Genomic DNA, 23,213 nt, shown 5'->3' on the forward strand with positions numbered 1-23,213 from the left:
GAAATGTTCATATTCAGTACATTTATTAACTCTTTTAACCTAGCCTAAAAAATAACGAATAATAAAAACAACTGTAACATTATAATATTTCAGACTCTGTGTGATTAAGTAGAAGTGTCATTTAAAACTAAACATAGCCGTTGTTTCAGGAGGGAAAGCAGGTGTCTCTGGCAGCAGATTTCTCCATAACCCAGTTAAAGCACATAGACTGCTGATGGTTCATGGCCGCAATGGTTACAAGCGCTCAGCAGCTCTGGGCCAGTTTGTCATGCACTGTGGAATGGTCATCTCCACCATGCAGGTAACATACACACAGAGTGAAGAGCCTCATGTATATTTCCACTTCTGTAGTGATATAGTGACCAGAGTCATTACAGTAAATTGGTTTGCTCTCAGCACAAAGAGCAACACACTTATGTTGATTTGAATTTGTGTCTTTTCTTCTTAGGCTGTGTTTTCCTCTATTTTCTATTTCGCATCTGTTCCTCTATAACTGTAACTGTGTATAACTGTAAACTGCACCTCACCAATAACCTTTACTCTCATCTCAGTTGTTGTATTTTTTTTTTTTTTTTTTTTGTCTGGCATGATCTAGTCAGTGTAAAAAAAACTTGTGAATTCAAGAAACCACAGCATTTTTAAGTTTAAAAGGGTGATTTCTCTGTGTTGCAACAATACTTCAGGTTCTTTTTTTATATATATTTATATATATATTCAAACAATAATAAGCTGAATTTAATAAGCAGGATGTCTTGTTGTATTTGATGTTTGTCGTGAGGTAGTTGAAGGGTACCCAGCCTTTCTATAATAACAATGAATTGTATAATTCCTTACTTGAAAGAAAAAAAATAATTGACCTATTTTTGTTTGTCACCAATCCAGATGCCAGTCTGCTTGTAGTGCAGAAGCATTTGATTGTCCCCCAATTGGCATGTTCAGTGTATTTTTGAAAATATCATACCATATAACTATAAAAACTTTATTTTTAGTAGTAGAACTTTATTTAAAGTTTTGGGGTGAATATAAGAGAATTCTTTCAAAAACATTAAAAAATCTTAGAGACCCCAAATTTTTGAATGGTATTGTAAATAATCAAGTTAATTCAAATCTGAACTAACTTTTATAACACAATTTAATAAAGAACTGTAATAGAATTTAAACAATCCAGTAAAAAGTGAACAAACTTGGTGGTTACTGGTAAAGTGTGTAATTTTTGTAACACTGTGTTTATCAAGTGGAATGGCAAAAATAATATTTGTTTTTAGGCAGCCAACCAACAGGGTCTTTTTTAAAAGTGAAAACAGAGTTTTCTCTAGATTATACTGGTATAATACTGCATAAAGTATAAAAAAACCACATACATCTCCTTTTAGGATTAGGTTGGAACCCCAGGAGGAGTGATGCATGAGTTACCAGCATTGTGCCTAGGTTGATCCAGAGGGATTGTCTCAGTAGTAGAAATTTACTGTACAAACGTAAGGGAAATGTAAACGTATCTGTCCAATCTGAGACAACGCAACATATATAAACTAAACCATAAACAGGCACAAGCAGACATTCTTTACAAATAAATCTGTTAACGTTTCATCAAAGAAATAAACATTGAAGTGCAATGAAACGTGTCTCCCCTGAATTCAGTGGAGCTCTTTTCATGAATGTGATTTTCGGACCATCGCCAGCTCTCGCGCGCACACGGCTGTCTTATCCGCACTGTAAATCCATCCGCGCAGTGAGCAAGAGATCAGTGTCCCCGTCTGACAGCTCCTGCTTTTTAATTAAACCTTAATATAAAGAAACAAGAACAACAGGGAAATATGAGCAAAGATTTCATTTAGTCCAGAGAGTAACCCTGAGGAATGTTCGCTGTATGAAGAGAGGCAATTATGTGATCAGTTAGAGGCCATTAGGCTGGATTGCACTGGCGTTTATGATTAAAATGAAAGCAGAGACGGTTACAGTAGGCTGAAGAGCCGAGTGAGCGTGGAGCAGAGGTCAGAGCTCAATGCGCTCATGTGTGAATAGGGGATCAGACCGTGAGCAAGGGTCAAGAACTTTCTACATCACAGAAAAAACTCGTTCTAGATGGACATCAGTAAACCTTATGGATTTGTCAGTTCTTGCATTCTTAATAACCCTAGCAGATCTTTTTTTTTTATTGTTACTTGTTCCCCCGTTTAATTTGTTAACTACTAATGTGTTGCATGCACATGTGTTTATACTCATTATAATACTAAACTGACAGCTTTATCTTAGTCTTTGTTGGTTCATCTCAAACGCATTCTCTGTTTGTCCACCAGGGGGCATCCTGATGTACGGGGCCCTGATGCTGTTTGATCAGGAGTTTGTGCACGTGGTGGCGATCTCCTTCACTGCTCTGATCCTGACGCAGCTGCTGATGGTGGCGCTGACGGTCCGTACCTGGCACTGGCTCATGGTCGTAGACGAACTTATCAGTCTTAGCTGCTACCTCGCTTCCCTCGCCTTCCTGAACGAATACTTTGGTAAGAACTGACGCAAGTCATTTTTTGAACATTATTATTTCATTTTATATTTGTACTTTATTTTAATGGAATTTAATTCTGTTTTATTTCATTTATTTATATACTTATTCATATATCAATTAGGGCTGGTCCGAATACAATTTTTTGAGCTTCGAAGCTTCGGTAGTAATCAACACCGAATATTCAAAGCTTCGGAGGGAGGGGGCTGAAAATATTCTTCTCTCAACACCGTGTCTATACTGGATGCCGCGCTGCGATAAAATACAATAGAACCTATTATATTTTTATTTAGACAAATTATTATTAGGCTGGGCTACTTTACGTTTTTTATGGCAGTTGTATGCACAAGTATTATCCAAGCAAATTAACTGCACGTTTTTATCATGTGTAAAATTACTGATTAACATGGCGGTTAAAAGCACCTACAATATACTATAGGCATACTACTTACAGAAATTAGGTGATTTTTCAAACTTGATGTGCTGTTGTGGTAGGCCAGTTTCAAATTGCATATTTGGCACACTGCCTTTCTTGTCCAAACTCAATTTAAAGTGCTTCCACACAGCTGAGGTCATCGGCATGTTTGTCTTCTCTTCCAGATTAAATGAAATTCGCGGGGGGATGCCAGGGGTTCGTAAAAAATAAAAAATAAAATTGAAAATCGAATGCCAACCCACCGAACGAATATTTGTATAATCGAATATTCTGGTCCAGCCCTTATATCAATATTTTTTTTGTAGCTTTAAATACTTTTTGAATGTTTTTTACCTGTCTACCTCCCTCCCTACTAATTTATTTATTTGTTGTTTATATTATTTTTAGTATATTTATTACTTACCTATCTATTCTTAAATTTGACACTTTTTTGCTTTTAATTTATTTTTTATTTACATTTAAAATAAAAGTGAATAACAAATATTTATAAATTTAAACAAATCGTTCTGTCTGTCATTCTGTCTGTTGTTCTACAGTTGCATCTCAATAAATTAGAATGTCATGGAAAACTTCATTTATTTCAGTAATTCAATTCAAATTGTGAAACTCGTGTATTAAATAAAATCAATACACACAGATTGAAGTAGTTTAAGTCTTTGGTTCTTTGGCTCACATTTAACAAAAACCCACCAATGCACTCTCAACAAATTAGAATATGGTGACATGCCAATCAGCTTATCAACTCAAAACACCTGCAAAGGTTTCCTGAACCTTCAAAATGGTCTCTCAGTTCGGTTCACTAGGCTACACAATCATGGGGAAGACTGCTGATCTGACAGTTGTCCAGAAGACAATCATTGACACCCTTCACAAGGAGGGTAAGCCACAAACATTCATTGCCAAAGAAGCTGACTGTTCACAGAGTGCTGTATCCAAGCATGTTAACAGAAAGTTGAGTGGAGCGAAAAAGTGTGGAAGACAAAGATGCACAACCAACCGAGAGAACCACAGCATTATGAGGATTGTCCAGCAAATTCGATTCAAGAATTTGAGTGATCTTCACAAGGAATGGACTGAGGCTGGGGTCAAGGCATCAAGAGCCACCATACAGACGTGTCAAGGAATTTGGCTACAGTTGTCATATTCCTCTTGTTAAGCCACTCCTGAACCACAGACAACGTCAGAGGCATCTTACCTGGGCTAAGAAGAAAAACTGGACTGTTGCCCAGTGGTCCAAAATCCTCTTTTCAGATGAGAGCAAGTTTTGTATTTCATTTGGAAACCAAGGTCCTAGAGTCTGGAGGAAGAGTGGAGAAGCTCATAGCCCAAGTTGCTTGAAGTCCAGTGTTAAGTTTGCACAGTCTGTGATGATTTGGGGTGCAATGTCATCTGCTGGTGTTGGTCCATTGTGTTTTTTGAAAACCAAAGTCACTGCACCCATTTACCAAGAAATTTTGACCAGCTATCTGAAGATGCTGATTTCATTTTCCAGCAGGATTTGGCACCTGCCTACACTGCCAAAAGCACCAAAAGTTGGTTAAATGACCATGGTGTTGGTGTGCTTGACTGGCCAGCAAACTCACCAGATCTGAACCCCATAGAGAATCTTTGGGATATTGTCAAGATGAAAATGAGAAACAAGAGACCAAAAAATGCAGATGAGCTGGAGGCCACTGTCAAAGAAACCTGGGCTTCCATACCACCTCAGCAGTGCCACAAACTGATCACCTCCATGCCACGCCGAATTGAGGCAGTAATTAAAGCAAGAGGAGCGCCTACCAAGTATTGAGTACATGTACAGTAAATGAACATACTTTCCAGAAGGCCAACAATTCACTAAAAATGTTTTTTATTGGTCTTATGAAGTATTCTAATTTGTTGAATTAGTGGGTTTTTGTTAAATGTGAGCCAAAATCATCACAATTAAAAGAACCAAAGACTTAAACTACTTCAGTCTGTGTGCACTGAATTTATTTAATACACGAGTTTCACAATTTGAGTTGAATTACAGAAACAAATTAAATACTTCACAAAAATACAAACAATTAAAAAGCACCATCAATGTCATTTCTATCTATCTATCTATCTATCTATCTATCTATCTATCTATCACTTTATTGTTTTATCTGCCTGTCTGCCTATATAATACATTTTTAACTATCTATTTATAATACATTTTTAATTCTCTGTCTGCCTATATAATACATTTTTAATTCTCTCTCTCTCTCTCTCTCTCTCTCTCTCTCTCTCTATTTTTCCCCTTAAGCTTAAATAAATGGCAAATAAATGAACATGTCCTCTGTTACTCTGTCCTATAGGCTCTGGTTTCAGTGTTCAAAGCAAACACACATATTTAGTTCAGACCGATGTACCAAAACTACAGCTTTTAATCTCTTTCTTCTTCTTTCTCTCCATCTCTGTATTGTGACTGTGCCTCAGGTATAGGTCGCGTGACCTTAGGAGCTTTCCTGGGTAGGTTTGTCTTTCCCTGTGTTCTCTCTGTTGTTTCACCAGCTATCATTTCCTGTCTCCACAAACATATCCATTCTCCTTCCTCGGGTTTCAGTCTCATGTGGTGTGGGCCCCTGGATGAGAAGGAGCCATTTAAATGTACCCTAACCCTGTGATCACACATTTTTCAGAACATTCCATCGGTGAAGTGCATCCCATCCACTTTATCCACAGCCTGACAGACTTCTTTTTTATAACATGTGAAAAAGGCACCTTGATGATAATATGAACATTTGGACCCTGACGTTTTATTCATCTGATTTGTTTGTCTACAGATTTTTCATTTATCATGACACGGATGTTCTTGTGGAAAGTGTGTGTCATCACGCTGGTCAGCTGTTTGCCACTCTACATCATCAAATATCTGAAACGGAAATTCTCCCCACCAAGTTATTCCAAACTCTCCTCCTAAACTTTCCATATGGTCACATGGTGTCAAAAGGCACACGTGACTGCTACATCAAACACTTTGAAACTCATCTGTTCCTTTTTTTAAAATGCTCAATGTTAGTTCACCAAAAAATGAACAAGCTAACATCATTTACTCACCCTCATGTTGTTCTAAACCTTTATGGCTTACAGTCTTTTTTTTGGGAAACACAAAAGGAGAAGTTTAGCCGAATGTTCATGTTGCTCCTTTCCATACAATGGAGAGCATAGGTCGGTCACGTTTCAAAATTGCACCATCTTAACGTCTGCTTTTGTGTTTTATCTTGAAGGAAATTCCTACATGTTTGAAATCACATGAGGGTGAGTAAATAATGACCAAACATTCATTTTTGAGTCAAACCATCACTTTAAGCATCAGCTACAAATGCCTGAAAGTGCTTTTATGATGCTGTTTATGTGTGCCTCATGAATGCTTTTTCAGTGACATAATGTGATTAGTGCATGTATATATATATTGACTTTGCCATTATAAACTAATATGAGTGTTTCTGTGCTCATCATGTTTCGGCACTTAAAGAAGGTGGGAGTAGTATTGAGTACTTGAAGAGGATTAAGCACAAAAAAGAGATCAAGATAAAAACGAAAGAGAAGCCAATGGGTTTTAGGCACCCACACCTGTCACTTTTTCACTTACCGTAAATGTATACGGAGGACAAAAATCAGCATTACATATTTTTATTGAATGGATTTTGGATGATTTTTTTTTTTTATCGGTGGTATGTAATGATGTTAATAGTTTCATGATAAAGTATCAGCTACAATGAACCTTTCATCATTAGTATTATCACACCTATTAACACATTTCCTTCTTATTTTAGCACATTCTGTATTATTAAGTTTATAAATGAGATCTGGGTGGGCGGGGCTTGATAAATACCTGTGGCTCTGATTGCATGACTGTATACTGAAGTAGAATTCGGAATGCTGTGGCTGCCCTTGCCATATGATCCTGCTGCAAAACTGTGTAAATGTAAACCACAGCACAGCTTGTTTTCTTACAGCGGGAACTCTTTGTTCTGGGAGCAACGGTCTTCTCAACCTGACATCCTAAAAGACATTGCATAACCTTGACATTAGACTTTTTGTGATATTTGACAAATCAAACTTGATTGATGCTTGTCTTCATTGACTTTTATTACGTATTGTAACACCATGACATCGAAACAAGACATGAATGTGGTATTTTTGTTGGATCGGTGTTATAAATGAAAGACTTTTTTAAGATCGTGAAAAAATGCAAACAAAAAGTATTTGGATGTTCTAGTTGCTTACAGATACACTGTCATTTTTGCTTTTCTTAAATCAACCTGTTGCACTTTGCGTATCAGCAGTTGTGTTTTTACAGACAATGATGCCTCACAATCAAGTTATTTTGAAGTTTTACAATTTTTTGAGGACATTCACAGGAAATACTGCACTAGTTTTGTCCCTTGATGACTGTGCTGACGGTGTGAAGTTGGCTCAGTAATGTGTAAGATCATCTTGCCTTATATTTATAGACCAAGTCAGCTGGAATGAGGAATGAGTTTTATCATTCACTTTATTTTCTATACTGAGTGTGTAAGAGTGTGTGTGTGTGTGTGTGTGTTTACAATACTGAATGAGACGATGCCACGTACATGCACTGTTCCTTTCTTGCTGTGTGTAATGGTGGATTTCTGTTCTGCTTTGTAGATGTTGAGTTGTACTCAGGAAATCCACTGATTTTTTTTTTACTGTATATAAACCTTAAACTAACCCTGTGACAGGCCTGACAATAATAGCTTATTTAATATTTGTTTGAGTATTTTGCTGTTTCTGACATTTTTTATTGACTGATACATGATCAAATAATGTGATGTTTCTATGGTGTTGTTACTGCTTCTGAGTGTACTCTCAATGTCATCAGCACGATGGTTTCAGCAGTAGATATCTAGCATAAAAATTAACAGTATGAAATATTTATTTGATCTTTTTTCTAAAGTCACTGTAAGAACTGTTAAACATTTTTTTTCTCTAATTTATGGGAAATCTGAGTTTATCAATTTATGTATGTATGCATTTGTTTAGGTATGCATTTATTTATGCCTTTGTTATAATTGAATTCATAATTAAATTGCTAATTAATGAATGTTGAATACATATGGTTGTAAAAAATGCTTCATATAGAATTTGAGTAAAAGGTGAGTACAGAATATGTTCTTAAACACTGATCCTGTTGCAAATAACAAACATTACTTAATATTTTTAAGTTCAAGGCTACATGTTTACCCTAATAATGGAAAGTGCCGTTTTAATGTGTAAAGGACATGAGAAGCTTTGACAAACATCCATGAGAGGGCGCAGTTTGAGTGAGTCTCTTAAATATTTTTAGTACAGCACGGTTTAATTTACCTGGCAGTTATTTGTATGCATTGCTTCTAACCACTAGAGGGCGGCATTTACACAGTTTTTACTATCACAGAAGCCTAAAGTTGGGCCCACATGGTAACTACATGTGCTGGCAAGATTGCTGTTCAATATGAGGCTTTCAGAGTTGAGACCATGGTTAAACCAATACATATCTTTATTGATTTTAGACACAGAAATATTTCTTATTATTATTATAAATGTTGAAACCAGTGCTGTTTAATGTTTTTGGGGAAACAACATTTTTAAAGATTTGATAAATAGAAGGTTCAAAAGAACAGCATTTTTTAAAAATACAACTATTAAATAACTTTTTAAATAACGTATAAATAACTTATGAACAATTGAATGCATCTTTGCAAAAATAAATAAATAAATAAAAAGAAAGTACTGACCCCAAACTTTTGACCTGTAGTGTGTGTAATATACACATTATTTCATTTGTTTTATTTCGTTGTTTGATGATTTTACCATTATTATAAAATGTGTAAAACCGTAATAAAGAACGAACAGTTGTGTCCAAACCTTTGACTGGTAGTGTGTATTGTACTAACTGAGACAATGTGTTATCAAGCCCTCCACCCAAACTCACCCACACACACTCTACAAAGCAGGAAACTTGTGGTTTACAGCGACCCCATGCTAGATGTGATGGTCCACTGGCATTAACATGCCAGGAAGCTTTCTCTTTCATCTTATCTATCTTTTTCTCTTCCTCCCTTTCCCTTCTCTGTATATCTCCATCTACCTTTCCTCACTTATACATCAAAACTCAATTTTGCTGTGCCAGCTTTTGCTTAAAATGACTCAAATCCGTTGCACGTGCCTACATGGCGTCTCCACCCTTTGATTTGTTTGTGCACTGGACATTTCCGCAGAGGTGGTGGGGCAGTTGTGATGTTTTATCAGCCACATGTGGGGCACAACACGCGTCATTCTGTTTTGCTACTGTCTCAAGTGTATCTGTTTTTTCAAAGCATTGTGTTTCCTGTAGGTGGACACTGATTCGGGATACTCCTTTAGCTAAGCACTTTCTTACCATCAATGAAAATCTTCAGCTGTGTTTGTCGGCAATTATTTCAACAGTTTAAATGTCCACAGTCTGTCCATCAATATAACCTTCACATTTAGTTTTATTTTGGTTATTTATTTATTTACATCCTTAAAAGGGTGTTTGTGTTCTATCTATCGATCGATCGATTTATTTATATATATATATATATATATATATATATATATATATATATATATATATATATATATATATATATATATATATATATATATATTATAATAATACAATAATATATATTTTATTTTATTTATATTATTTTCTATCGCTCTATCTATCATTCTATCTATCGCTCTATATTATTATTAATATTATTTATTATATTATTAATATTATATATATATTATTTTTATATTTATTTTCTATCTGTCTGTCTATCAATCTATCCGTTCTGTCATTCTATCTATCGTTCTATCTATCAATCTATCGTTCTTTTGTTCTACCGTTCTATTGTTTTGTCTTTCATTCTACCATTCTATCTGTCTATCGGTTTGTTGTTCTTTCTGTCTATATGTTGTTTTACCATTCTGTGGTTATCTATCAGTCTGTCGTTCCATCCCTCCATCCAGACTATTTGTCATTCTTTCTGTCTGTTATTGAGCTAAAGATTCCCCTGAAAATTTATTATTATACAATTATTTGATATACAGGAAATAATGCGAAAAAAATTCTTAAATCTTGTTATTAAATCTTGTGTTTTGATCTGTTAAAATGTTTCATAATTCTTCTCCGGTAAGAAAGGTGCTATTATGTGTTTAAAAGAATTGGATTGATTGGTTAATTCTTTTTGCCCAGTTTTATTGAACCACAAGAAAATTGGGTAATTTATTCTCAGGGGCAGCCTTTGCTCAATTCCACTATCTTAAAAATCGATTGGAATGACTTTCCTGCTGTTTGTTGCTCAACTCACGGTATTGTGGACAGGTTAGTCACTGTTGCGTCTGGGCCCGACAGTGGAGCTCTGGGCAGAGGGTCTGTGTTTGCTCAGTCTGCCTGTGGGAGCACATGAAATCCCTCCCCTCTGGAACACAGCCACAGTTGCCTGGCAACATCCTTACACAACAGGAAACAGACTTGGGGATTCCGTCACTGCACAGAGTCAAAGGGAGCATTCAGTGGAGACAGGAAGCCCCAAGGTACAGCAGAGGGCAGGTCTATAACCAAGGCCATGTCATGTAAATACCACCTCAAATTGCTGTTGCTGTTTCTACTTTAAGCACTTTATATGTTCATCAGCTTACTTTTAAATGTGGTCTGGACTTTATGACATGGACTCATAAGGCACATCGTAAAAAGACTAAAATAACACATTTGATTGCAATCCCGTTGTGACTTTAAAAAAAATAAAGTTAAAAAAGCATGCTTTTCGTGTACTACATTATCTTCACCATGTATTTTTAACCTGCCTAGCATGGTCACATTTAACCCATACATATTTTCAGTTGCTCATGGAGCCCTAGTCATCTGAAGTTCAACTTCTGCATTCAAACTGGGTTTTATCTGTTTTATCTATTTAGGAAAAGAGGAAAAAACTGGAACCTTGAGGTCTTTCCAGAAGACCACCATTAAATCAGTCATTCCCAGTATTGTCACCCACAAATATGATGATGAGACCTGCCAGCCAGACGGAACATTATTGACTTGTAAGAAGAGGTGAGTAGACCTATGACATCAATGACTCCCCCTTTCTGGACCAATCACACATAGACAGAGGAACATTTGGGTGCACATGGGGGTTGAATGTGGTTTTAGTTTATTTTAACAACTTTTAAATGCTGACACATCATTAGTGATGCACATGCATATTATGATTCATGCCGTTGTTATGAGTGTGCAGCCTTTTTTAAACATCTCCGAGACAGACGATTCAACATCTGTGGCATTAGTTATGAACTCACGTTACATAGTCCCACATGTCTTTGCTGTCTATGGCATGCCATGCATTGATACATATAATAGCACATTGCCGCCCATGCATCCTGTTTGGAAACATAATTTGTCATCTGTATATTCTCGAAAACCTTATAAAGCAAACTCAGCAGTGCATCATGCTGACACACGAGCCATGCTAACTGCATTAGCACTCATTGTATTATCATTATCATTAGTGTTTAGTAGTTCTTGAAGTCGTAAAGCCACTGCTACTCCTGTTCATAACCGTTATTAAGGTGTCTTTGGAATATAAATGAGAAAATTATGACTAAATTTCATGTCCCAGTGTTGCAGTGTGTGTAAACTGGCTGACCTGCCTTCGGGGGCGTCTAATGAATTATTACACAAAGTTCTGGAATACTCCTTTCTGATTGGTCAATCTTGCCATCCAGTGGTTTGATATTAACCACTGGTGATTTTTGTCCCCAATCCAATAGCACAAACCCCACCGCTTCCAGACGATTTTAAAGACGGACACATATGGACACAATTGGAGGCATCTTGACTTATGGCTGTGTCCAAAATCATCCTCTATATCTTTATGTAGTGCACTATTTGATGGCGCAACCATTTGTAGTGGTGTCCGAAACCATAGTGGACATTATCGAGTGCACTCATTTGATCCCATGCACCAAAATAATAGACATGCAGCCTATGTACACTCAGCTGAGGACTGTTAAGGTCACCCTGAATTCCCATGTTTCAACAGAAGGCATGCATCCATATGACTTCAGAGGACTTCAAAATTAATTATATACTGTGATTTTATTGCAGTGTTTGAATAAATATTGCTTCTTTGCAGACAATAATGTTTTCCTAGAAAATACTTTTTCAGTCTTTCTACTTCAATAAGTCATGTTTAATTCAAAGTGTTAGCAAGTGTTACTTGACATTTCTTTGTAATTATTTGTTAAAGTTACTAGCAATTTCTGAGTGAAAGCTGTTTTAAATTAAATCCCACACCTTTTTTCCAGTGTAACATTTTAAATTAATTTAACATTTTAAACCATTATGTCCATGTTTATTTGGTCAGCAACCATGTAATAAGAGGAATTATACAGTCATCGCTGATGTTGGTTTAGATCTAAATCTAGTTTAGACAACAAAAGATCTTTGTAGGGAGTACGAAATACCAGCTTTTTGGCATATACTGTACTCTAAAGCTGAGATGAACAAAATATCCGGAACTGTCCGGCTGGTGCCTAAAAACCCCTGCCCTCAACAACGGGCAGACAGAGTGGAAAAACTACAGGCCAACTGACGTAGAACTAGGCGCACGTCAATCAGCACAGTTAGTGCTATTTATTACCTTCAGCCTGGAAGCTGTGTTTACTGCGGCACGCAGCTCGCTTTCGCATTGCTGAGGAGGACAGGGAAGCCCTGCCCACATCCCCTCAAGCCCACTTAGGGCCCCTAACCAGTGGGTGAGAGCTTTCCATGAGGTCAAACAAATACATTTGACCCACACAACAGCAGGAGAGAGAGGACTGTAAGAGAGGGTAATGGTACAATTACCATGTTCCCATGATGAAAGAAACAGCTAGTGTTTCATAAATGCACTAATTCCTGATGCAATTGTATATCATCCTGTGCATGTGGGGTGAAGGCTATTTGGCTCTCTTTTGTTACTCGACCTGGATGAATTCTTAGTTGAAGCAAACACTGCACAGCTACTTCAAAACATGTCCATGTCATTAGAGAGCTTGCAAAAAACTCAGCTACATAAAAAAGCCATTCATTTAGGGAAACTGTATGCAATTTTGTGTAACCTTTGTGTAAACCTTTGTGCACTAAGAAACCATGATACTATATGTGCAGATGTAATTCTTTGTGCAGAAATTTAAAAAAACTTATCTATCTATTGTTCTATGTTTTGGGTCTTATTTGGGACTTATTTTTGGGTCTGACGTACTTGCATTAAGATTATGCAAGGTTTAGGGTAAGTGGCATGGGAAGGGTGAATTGCATGTGAATCTTTCGAAACCTTTCACACAGTAATACTAAAAAAAAATGCAAATATGCATTATTATTTTTATGACAGTACATGTCACTATTTACAATGAGGTGCTAATTAAGATCCATGTTTTCAATAGTAAGTACAAATAATGTTGTGTATTGCAGTATGAGAATCCTGCACTAAATGCTAACTTTTGCCAACATTTCTTGGCTTCAAGAAAGTAGATGATTCCCGATGTTGCAGCGAATCGCACCCCACTGGAAAGTTGTCAAAACTGAAATCATAGTTGCCCGGTCTGTCAACAGCATCTTGTGATTTTCAGATCCCATTTCCCTGCACTGTGATGTCCTAAAAAAAAAAAAAAAAAAAAAAAAAAAATATATATATATATATATATATATATATATATATATATATATTAATAAATAAAAAAAAATGACCGGAGCTGTTAGTCTGTTTATTCAATCACTATCAACACACTGCTACGTGATGAGTCTCACAGAGACGGTATTTGTGTCTATTAATGGGACAACAGAAATTATTAAAGGGTTACTCCATCGCAAAATTAAAATTTTGTCATTAATGACTTACCCCCATGTTGTTCCAAACCTGTAAAGGCTTCGTTCATCTTCGGAACACAATTTAAGATATTTTGGATGAAATCCGGGAGGCTTGAGACTGTCCCATAGACTGCCAAATAAATAACAGTGTCAAGGCTCAGGAAAGTATGAAAAGCATCGTCAGAATAGTCCATCTGCTATCAGTGATTCAACCGTAACATTATGAAGCGACGAGAATACTTTTTCTACACGAAGAAAACAAAAATAACAACTTTATTCAACAATTCCTCTCCTCTGAGTCTCTCCAAATCAGCGTAGCACCATTTTGGCAATTCTGAGCAGTACGCAGGCAGCGTACACTCTTCTGTGTCAGCAGTACTGACGAGGACAAACAAAGCTTTTACGAGTTTGGAACGACATGGGGGTAACATTAAGTGAATAATGACAAAATTTTCATTTTGTGATGGAGTATCCCTTTAACATGATAATGGCTTCTTTAACTGCCTTTGTTTTTTCAAAACAGCCACATTTGTTTCCAGTAGCTGCTGGACATGCTGGCTCTTTCGACATTTTTTGTTTGTTTGTTTCATTGCCTATTCGTAAGTTAATCTTTATTTTAAATCGGCTCTTCTACCAGTTAAACCTAACCGCTCCGGGTTTGATCAAAAATTGGACTGAATAAATGATTAAATATCAAACTGAATCGGTAAGCGTATAGCTTTAAAGTTAACTGAATCGGTCTGACTCGCAGTGATTCGGGTTAGTATTAGGTTAGTACTGACTCATTGAACTGAGAGCCGTCTCTTTCGATGTTTTTGACACCCAACGAGCACCAATGAAAAACTGATGAGGTGAAATGTAAGTTTAATAACAGAAATGTTAACAAAACTTAAATGTTGGCCTATGACAACGTTATAACAAAACACCGTGGTTTTTAATGAGTGTTTAATTAGCCTAAAACTTGCAAAACCCTCTTCAGCTAAAATATTTATTATTTTTAATGCAAAATAATTTTTGATTCTAAATTACTTTGTTTTAAATATTGGCTGCAACTGGGACATATGAAATAAAGAAAAACACCTTCCTAAATATAATATAATAGACACAAATATAATAAACAACGATATTTGACCACATGTGGCTCTATTGGAACGTTTTAGACAAATAGGCCTAATGCTGGGATGCAGTCAACGGCTGAATCATTATTTGAACTGGTTCTTTAAAACGAACTGTTCGAAAGAACCGATTCGCAGAAATGAGTTGGACTTCCCTTCTCTAGCAGATGCGCATGCGCACACGCCGGCTCATTTGCCTTGGGTTTCAAGGGCCCCACATCTGGAAATGTTGAGAAGAGAGAATCCCTCTCTTCATCTGCTGTAGAGCTCGAGACGTGGTGCCTGCGTCACTCCATAGAGAGGCGGGGCTACACGGAGGTGTTTCCCGGCTTTATATAGATACATAGACCTTTCCATCGCAAAGCAGTGCGTCACCAGAACCCCTGGAAACGAACATGCAAGTCCAGAATATAAAATATAGCGAGTTAGACTAACGTAACTGTATTGAAAGAATATTCATACAGTTTTGCGTTTTTTTGTTATTGCGTGCGCTTTTAAGTGTTGTATATTGAATCATCTGACCTTTCAAATCATTTATACAGTTTTCTCGTGACTGGAATACACCTTTATTGCGGTAGAAGTGAACATTTTTATCACCGATATCTGGACTCGTTATATTGGGAAATAAAAGCCACATCGGACACTGCCGTGCGTATTGGGAAAGTGCGTTGAACTTGGTGTGAGTTTACTCTACACTTCGCAAGCATGAAATCCGCAGAGGAAGGTAAGATTAAATGCATCCACTTACACAGAGTCATATTTCACGCTTATGTGTTTCTGTATTATTTTTTGAATATTAGTACCAGTGAACCTATTGATACTGTTTCACGCATGCTTGCTTATGAATTTACCTGACGTGATAATAAAATAAATCAAAATCTGCTATCGTACACGCACTGTTTGTTACTAGGGGAGACCTGGGAGTGTTGTAACACATTTGGTTTCAACTTCTCTAACTCCATGTGTACTGCATGTGTCTCAAACTTTGACATAACGTTTCCATATTTGTCTGCTATAAATTCAACTAATTAAAAAATCTGCGGCATGTTCCTAAACTGCGTAAATTAATGTCAGGTACAAAGACTACTTTTGTAATCTATCCGACTAACGAGTGAGTAGTGATAATAGGAGGGCTGGTTAGCACTTTATAGAAAATATGGGCATTTTATTTTCTCTGTATGGATTTTTAAATAAAAATAATTATGACTCACTGCCTCAATGCAATAATAAATTGTGTTTGTAGCTAAATTAATTAAATAATTAAAACACACACACACACACACATATATACACATATACATACTGTATATACATATATATATGTATATACAGTATGTATATATATATGTATTTATATTTACAGTATGTATGTGTATATATGTATGTGTGTGTGTGTGTGTGTATATATATATATACATATATATATATATATATATAAATTAGTACAATCTTTGCGTGTCCATTATAGGACTTTGAAAAGTCGTGTTACAACCCTCCCCATGTTTGATAATGATTTCACCCCAGTTGCTAATTTCTGATTGATTATTGGTGGTATGATAGCTTGCCCTGTGCTACTGCTCTGTTGTTGTTGTTGTTATTGTTTTGGTCTAGTGGAATTAAAGTAATTTCTTATTAAATCAATGGGCTGAATGAGTTTTCCCTCAATTTAACAGACTGCAGAAGGGAGTGGTGGCCATGACGAAGATGAATAAGCAGGGACACTATTTGGATTGTGGGTTTTTGCATCCCTCTCTTTGCAGCAACTGCATTTCACAAGATAAATTAGATTATAGTTCATAATGGCAAATCAAGTTCTTATATTTTCTGCTGAGAAAAGTAGCTTAAACCAACCTTAAGGTGGTTTCCTGGTCTTTATTGGTTTAAGATGGTCTCCCAGTCCATCATTTAGCTGGTCTACAGGCTGGTCTCCTAACTTGACCTGCTGAAATGTGCCCAAAGCTCTTTTAAATCCAACCAGCTGACCAGCATAATCATGCTGAGATGCCAGCAAACCTACTTAGGCTGATTTAAGGTGTTTTATTTCAGCGGGGTTGCTAATATACTTTTAGTAATCAGTAATTCAGTACTTTTTTTTTTTTTTTTTTTTTAAAGCTATCAGAATCACATAGTGTATACTTATGGCTTGCTTACAAAAATCTAATATGTAGTTGTTAACTTGATTCAAAACGATACATACATTAGGGATACATTAGCATGCTATCAGTGTCCAGGGTGCTTTGTTGCGCTGTGGTCACATTTTCAAGTATCCGTGTTTTTAATCGTCCTCTAAAGTAGCGAGAAATCGTTGCAAATTTTATTGCAAGTAGAGCCAGTAGTGACTGTGCGCCAGTTTGGGCTAACTTACATTACATATATTTCCACCAGGTTGGACTGACTGACTACAGTGACTGACTCAACTCAACTCAACTGTGTTTTTTGCAGTGATTACTCATTAAAATAATACATTTCTTAGTCTTAATGGGATAGTAGCTGTATAGACATAAAAACTTTGATAGGCCAGATGATGTATTACTACTGTTTTTTGTTGTTGTTTTTGTTTTGTTTTGTTTTTGTTGGAATTTTCTAAATGTTTTTGGATAAGCTACAAGTACTCTAAAATGTTCAATGATTCGTCTCCAGGAACCATTATTTTTTGTATATATTTTTACATTTTCTGTACAAGACATTTTGTGTTGGACCCGTTGTATATACATTGCATAGAAGCAAATGTTTGCCCCTGTTTTTCGACAGAGATTGCTTATGAGTATTGGTTTTCCATCTGGTTTTGTCCTCAGGATGTTATTTTTAATGCTTTGTTATTTTTGGCCTGCTATTTGTGTATCACTCACCTTGCTTCCTCTGCAGAGGTTGTGGCTTTTAACCACAACGTCAACGTTTTTGACCCACAGTTATTACTTATAAAGAATAGAGTGTAGCTCTTTATCTCAGTAGCTTATTTTTAGTTGCAATATCTCATGAAAATGTGATTGCACCTTACAGATGCATACGGTTACAGCCAAAACAACAGCATCTCACTAGCTCTGAGCAACCCCTGCCCACCCTCCCAGTACCACCATCTCCAGACCAGCCCGTCCTTGTCGATATCCATCTGTCAGCCATCCTCGTTCTCCCCTCAAGATGATATGAGCTCAGTGGGTTATTTCCAAACATCCGGCACCAGATCCAACGGAGCTCCCACATTGGAAAGTCCACGCATTGAGATAACAGCTTACGGGCAGTTCCCAGAGGACGAAGTGGAGGAGAACAGCGTTCCCGTGGCCAAGCGAGTCAATTCCATAGTGACATTAACTTTGCCAAGCATTGATGGTTATCGTGACCCCACTTGCCTCAGCCCGGCGAGCAGCGTGTCTTCCCGTAGCTGCCATTCAGATGCATCTTCGTATGAATCTGGCTTCTCGTACAACTACGACAACTCGCCGCAGAACTCGCCCTGGCAGTCTCCCTGTGTCTCCCCGAAAGGTTCCTCATCTCTGCAGTCTTGCACACTGGGAGTTTCTCCACGCCATTCTCCCTCCGGTTCTCCCCGTACCAGTATCACCGACGACAGCTGGGTGGGCACCCGAGGCTCGCGACCGAATTCTCCTTGTGGCGGTAAACGGAAGTACAGCTTCAACGGTGGCCAGTCGCACAAGTACCATCCGTATTCGCCGAATCAATCCCCGGGGCCGTCGCCACACACTTCGCCCCGTCTCAGCGTGACGGAGGACACCTGGCTGCCCAACACCAATCAGTACACCAACTCTGCCATTGTTGCCGCCATTAATGCCCTCACCACAGATGGATTAGCAGATCTTGGGGAGGGGATCCCTTTGAAGTCCCGCAAGACCAGTCTGGAGCACAGCGCCTCAATGAACCTGAAAGTAGAACCAGGTGGAGAGGAGACAGGATCCCTGGAGCTTTGCCAGGAGGACTTCTCCTCAGCACGTCTGCCCTTCAAAAAAGAGACCTACTGCAGCGGCTTCTTGGATGTGCCCCAACACCCATATTGGTCCAAGCCAAAGCCTTACATCAGGTTGGTAGCACATACATTTTTTTAAATTCCAAATATTTCAGCCACTTATCTGTACTAACCAATGTTCTTTCTTTCTCTTTGCCTCATTACTTTCTCACTCCTATTTTCACAGTCCATCGTTGCCTGCTCTTGATTGGCAGTTGCCTTCCAGTTCAGGGCCGTACAGCCTGCAGATTGATGTCCAACCCAAGTCCCATCACCGTGCTCACTACGAGACTGAAGGCAGCAGAGGGGCCGTAAAAGCACTAGCGGGAGGTCATCCAGTGGTCCAGGTATAAGTTCAGACGCTCTCAGAGGCAGCAGGGCTTCTCAGAGAAATAGTTCACCCAAAAATGAAAAGTCTGTCATCATTTATTAACTGTTATGAAGATCCAAACCTGTACAACTTTCTTTCTTCTGAGGAATGTTTCAACTGCTTTTTTTTATATTATGAAAATCAGTTGGGTCCAAAACAGCATTGGTGTGCAGTGAATTTAATTTCATGGACAAATAAAAATGATCACATAATTTTTGTGTAAACTGTCTCTTTAAGCCTTAAAGGGGTAGTTCACCACTAGCAATGTGGGCTTTTAATAATAAAGTTTTGTCTAAAAGTCCTGCAGACTTTAAAAAGGGATATTTGGGTGCAGATAAGACTACACATTATTCATTTATATGTATTATGACATTGTAACAACACAAAGCTGGTTGAAAATTAGTGTAATCAAGAATATCAAAAGCCGCAGGGTTAATTTTTAACTAGGATGATGCAGGAAATGATTAGTTAGATTGCAGTGTAAGTCTTCTAGTAATATACATTACAGCACAAACGTTTGGGGTCATTACATTTTTTTTGAAAGTAGTCTCTTATGCTTAACAAGGCTGCATTTATTTGATCAAAAACACAGTATATTTTGAAATAGTCTTACAATTTAAAATAATGGTTTCCATTTTAATATATTTTAAAATTTACAGCATCATTACTCCAGTCTTCAGTGTCAAACGTTCTTTCAGAAATCATTATAATATGCTGATTTGGTGCTCAAGAAACATTTCTTTTTGAAAAAGTTGTGCTGCTTAATATATAAATATATATAGATATATATATATATATATATATATATATATATATATATATATATATATATATATATATATATATATATATATATATATTATTTTATAATATCAGTAGTATTTTATTTATTTTTTTTCAGGATTCTATGATGAATACAAGTGAAAAAAAGAACCCAGCATTTATTTGAAATAGAAGAAAATCTTACTGACCCTAATCTTTTAAACAGTAATGTATATATACACTTTAATACTATAGCTAACATTCATTTGGGAGATTTTCACAAAATGTCTTATTTTTAACCATTTTTAGTCAACATCCTGCATCATCCTCTCCATAATGTGACATGGTGATATATGTTCACTCTCTCATTGTTTTTGTTTTTGTTGATGTAAGAAAACTTCCTTGTATTTGTTTTCTCTCCAGTCATAGTGACACACTGTGATTTAAACCCTTATATAATATATTGCTCGTTATACTGCCATGTCAAAGTTCAGGAAGCGGGACTGAAGTACTTTTTTATTTCACAAGACCACAGTGTTGTGGTTTCAGTCCGTTCTGCTCAACAGACACTGGTCAGTCGCAAACCTCATTAGCTTTTGTAGCTGAATCATGGGTATTCAGCGCACGAGTTGGTTGCAGATGCTCACTAAATGATAACAGAATTCCTAAAGACAGGAGTTGTGGTTTTATCTGAGAGAAAAAAGAAAAAAAAAATCAGTGTGGTTGGACGTGACTCTTGGGGTATGCGAACCACAGTCTCCACGACTGCTTTCTTTACTAAAATCGCTGTTAAAGGTGAACTCAACATTTTGATGTACATGTGTGGCTGCTGGGTACTTGATTTCAAAATAATGAGGTGCTAATGACTGTGAATACGTGGCTCAGTGCTACTCCCGTCTGAAAAAACAGGGTCCTCTCACCCTCGTGTTTTATTTTTTTCAAAATCATTGCCGTTTCCGGTCTAGTGCACAGGCTGCCTTTTGTTTAGCTGAAGGTCCTTGTACTTCACTGACATCATGTGCAGCAGCATCGTGTGGAGGCGTCCAGTCTCTGCTGCATGCAGTTCTGGCAGGCAACTAAAAGGGGAGTGTTTGAAAGAGCCTCAAACAAGCTTGTCCCATTCTGTAAACCATCAGATTAGAGAGCGCTCTCAACTGCACATGTTCTTCTTTTAGCGGACTGCACCTCCCTTCATGCTCTGTCACCACTGATGTCCTCCGCAGAGGATCTCAGTCAATGTGCAAGTTATTTTATGACCTCCAGCAGAGTTATTAAAAGTACTTTGGCAGTAATTTTTGGGTTGTATCAAAATTTTTCAAGCTCTACTTTTTCACAAACCAAATAGATTTGCTATTATAATTTTCACCCTGATCTTAATGAATTAGCTGTATTTTCAGTATTTTAAGCACCTACTTCATGTATTCCCATTACTATGTGAGTCACTATAGCCTCAGGGTTAGTCTCAGAGCCACCACCACCACCCCTTTCTGTCTCTCTACTTGGGGTTTGGTGGTTTTTGGTGGTCAGGATTTTTGTACCCATGCTGCTAGAGCCCCGTCTCTCTTTTTCTCTCTCCCCCTGCTTGGGTTCCTGGTGGTTTCTGTCAGATTTTTTTTGTATTCTGGATGCAGTTTGACCACATGCGCCATCAGCATATGAGTGTGTAGCCTCTGAAGTGAGTCTGCCGCACCACAGCTATGTGCTTCCACGTCTGCGCTTAAGTCTCTCAGAAAGCTAGCTTCTCAAAGAACGGCTCTGTCAACAAAAATCACCGCTGTAACTGGAAAAAGTGACGAAATCACTAAATATAGGTTTGGTTTGTACGAGCAGTGCTTCCACATTTATAATATTCAGACTGGTTTTATCTCATAGGCCTACTGTGACTGGGATTATTTTTATTACTTTTTTTTGTTGTTGTTGTTAAATACTGCTAGTAGAGTTTTTATTTGGTTCAGTATATTTAGGACTTATTTTATCATTGTAATGGGTCTCATTTGCTAACAGCTGCATACTCAAGTATTCTTAATTGTGCAAAAAGGCTCAGAAATTTGCTCTATAGATCAGTATTAATTTTAATGATAAACTCCTTTTAGACAGACCTTACACATGATTGGCTGCATTTTTATTGCAACAATAAATAATCAATCATTATAATCATCATAATATATATTAGTGCTGTCAAACGATTAATCGCGATTAATCACATCCAAAATAAAAGTTTTTGTTTACATAATATATATGTATCTGCTGTGTATATTTATTATGTATATATTTAAGAAAAATATGTTATATTAATATATTAAATATATTTATAAATAATATAAAATACACAAATATAAATATATAAATGTATATGCATGTAAATATTTCCAGAATATATGCTGTATTTGTGTGTATTTATATATACATAAATATACATAGTACACATATATTATGTGAGCAAAAACTTTTATTTTGGTTCATCGCGATTAATCTTTGACACCACTAATATATATATATGTATATGTATATGTATATGTATATGTATATATATTATATATATTAGTATCAACTATAACTCAGATTCTTGAAAAAAAAATCCTAATCAACCAACCAAACAAACAAAAAAGTCCTAAAACAACCAAATAAATGTATTAAATGTTTTCTTTTGGGATTTATCATAGTATATTTTATATACTATTTAATATAATATAATATTTTATAATAATATTTTTTTTGTGATGGTTAATATAGTTAAATTAACAACTCACTTACAAATGTGTAAAAAAAAAGATTTTAGTTGGTTCTAAATTTGGTCTTCAATTCAGAAAAAAAAATGCATAAACTTATATTTATGAATCATGATTTTATTGTTTTAATACATGCATAAGCACTATTAGTGAATGAGCCCAATGAGAAGAACAGTTGGTCTTGCTCAATATCACTTGTAGACGTAACCTTTTCCAGTAAGAATTTGTTCGCTGATTCAGTTCAGTAACTCTTCAAAGGAGCCTGTGTTGTAGATCTACTTTTTTTCCTCAAGCTGTTTCCCTCATCTGCCGCAGATGTGCACACGGAGGTTGAGGGCTTGAGTGGGTGAGAACTGACCCACAGCACTTGGAGGTGTGGACATACTGCTCTGAACTCTGTGCCATGGGTGGAAAGAGTCTTGGCATTCCTCTAGTGGGTGATAATGTAATGAAGTGAGGGGAGGGTTCTGAGA

The 23,213-nt window shown here is 36.8% G+C and overlaps 1 protein-coding gene and 1 pseudogene across 2 annotated transcripts in view; both read left to right on the forward strand.

The window, feature by feature from the left end:
- LOC109112343 overlaps positions 1-8,007 on the forward strand; it is a 51,636-nt pseudogene extending 43,629 nt beyond the window's left edge.
- Positions 8,008-15,164: 7,157 nt separating this feature from the next.
- The window catches only part of LOC109112341 (nuclear factor of activated T-cells, cytoplasmic 1-like), a 41,655-nt gene continuing 33,606 nt past the window's right edge, over positions 15,165-23,213 (forward strand). The window contains exons 1-3 of one of the 2 annotated variants that reach the window (XM_042776647.1): positions 15,165-15,645; positions 17,922-18,954; positions 19,067-19,226. In XM_042776647.1, coding sequence (XP_042632581.1) covers positions 15,627-15,645; positions 17,922-18,954; positions 19,067-19,226 — 1,212 coding nt within the window. In that variant the 5' untranslated portion in view covers positions 15,165-15,626. The remainder of the gene's footprint in view (positions 15,646-17,921; positions 18,955-19,066; positions 19,227-23,213) is intronic. The other variant, XM_042776646.1, reaches the window with a different exon arrangement.

The sequence above is a fragment of the Cyprinus carpio genome, chromosome A19, assembly GCF_018340385.1.
Source record: "Cyprinus carpio isolate SPL01 chromosome A19, ASM1834038v1, whole genome shotgun sequence".
Taxonomy (NCBI): domain Eukaryota; kingdom Metazoa; phylum Chordata; class Actinopteri; order Cypriniformes; family Cyprinidae; genus Cyprinus; species Cyprinus carpio.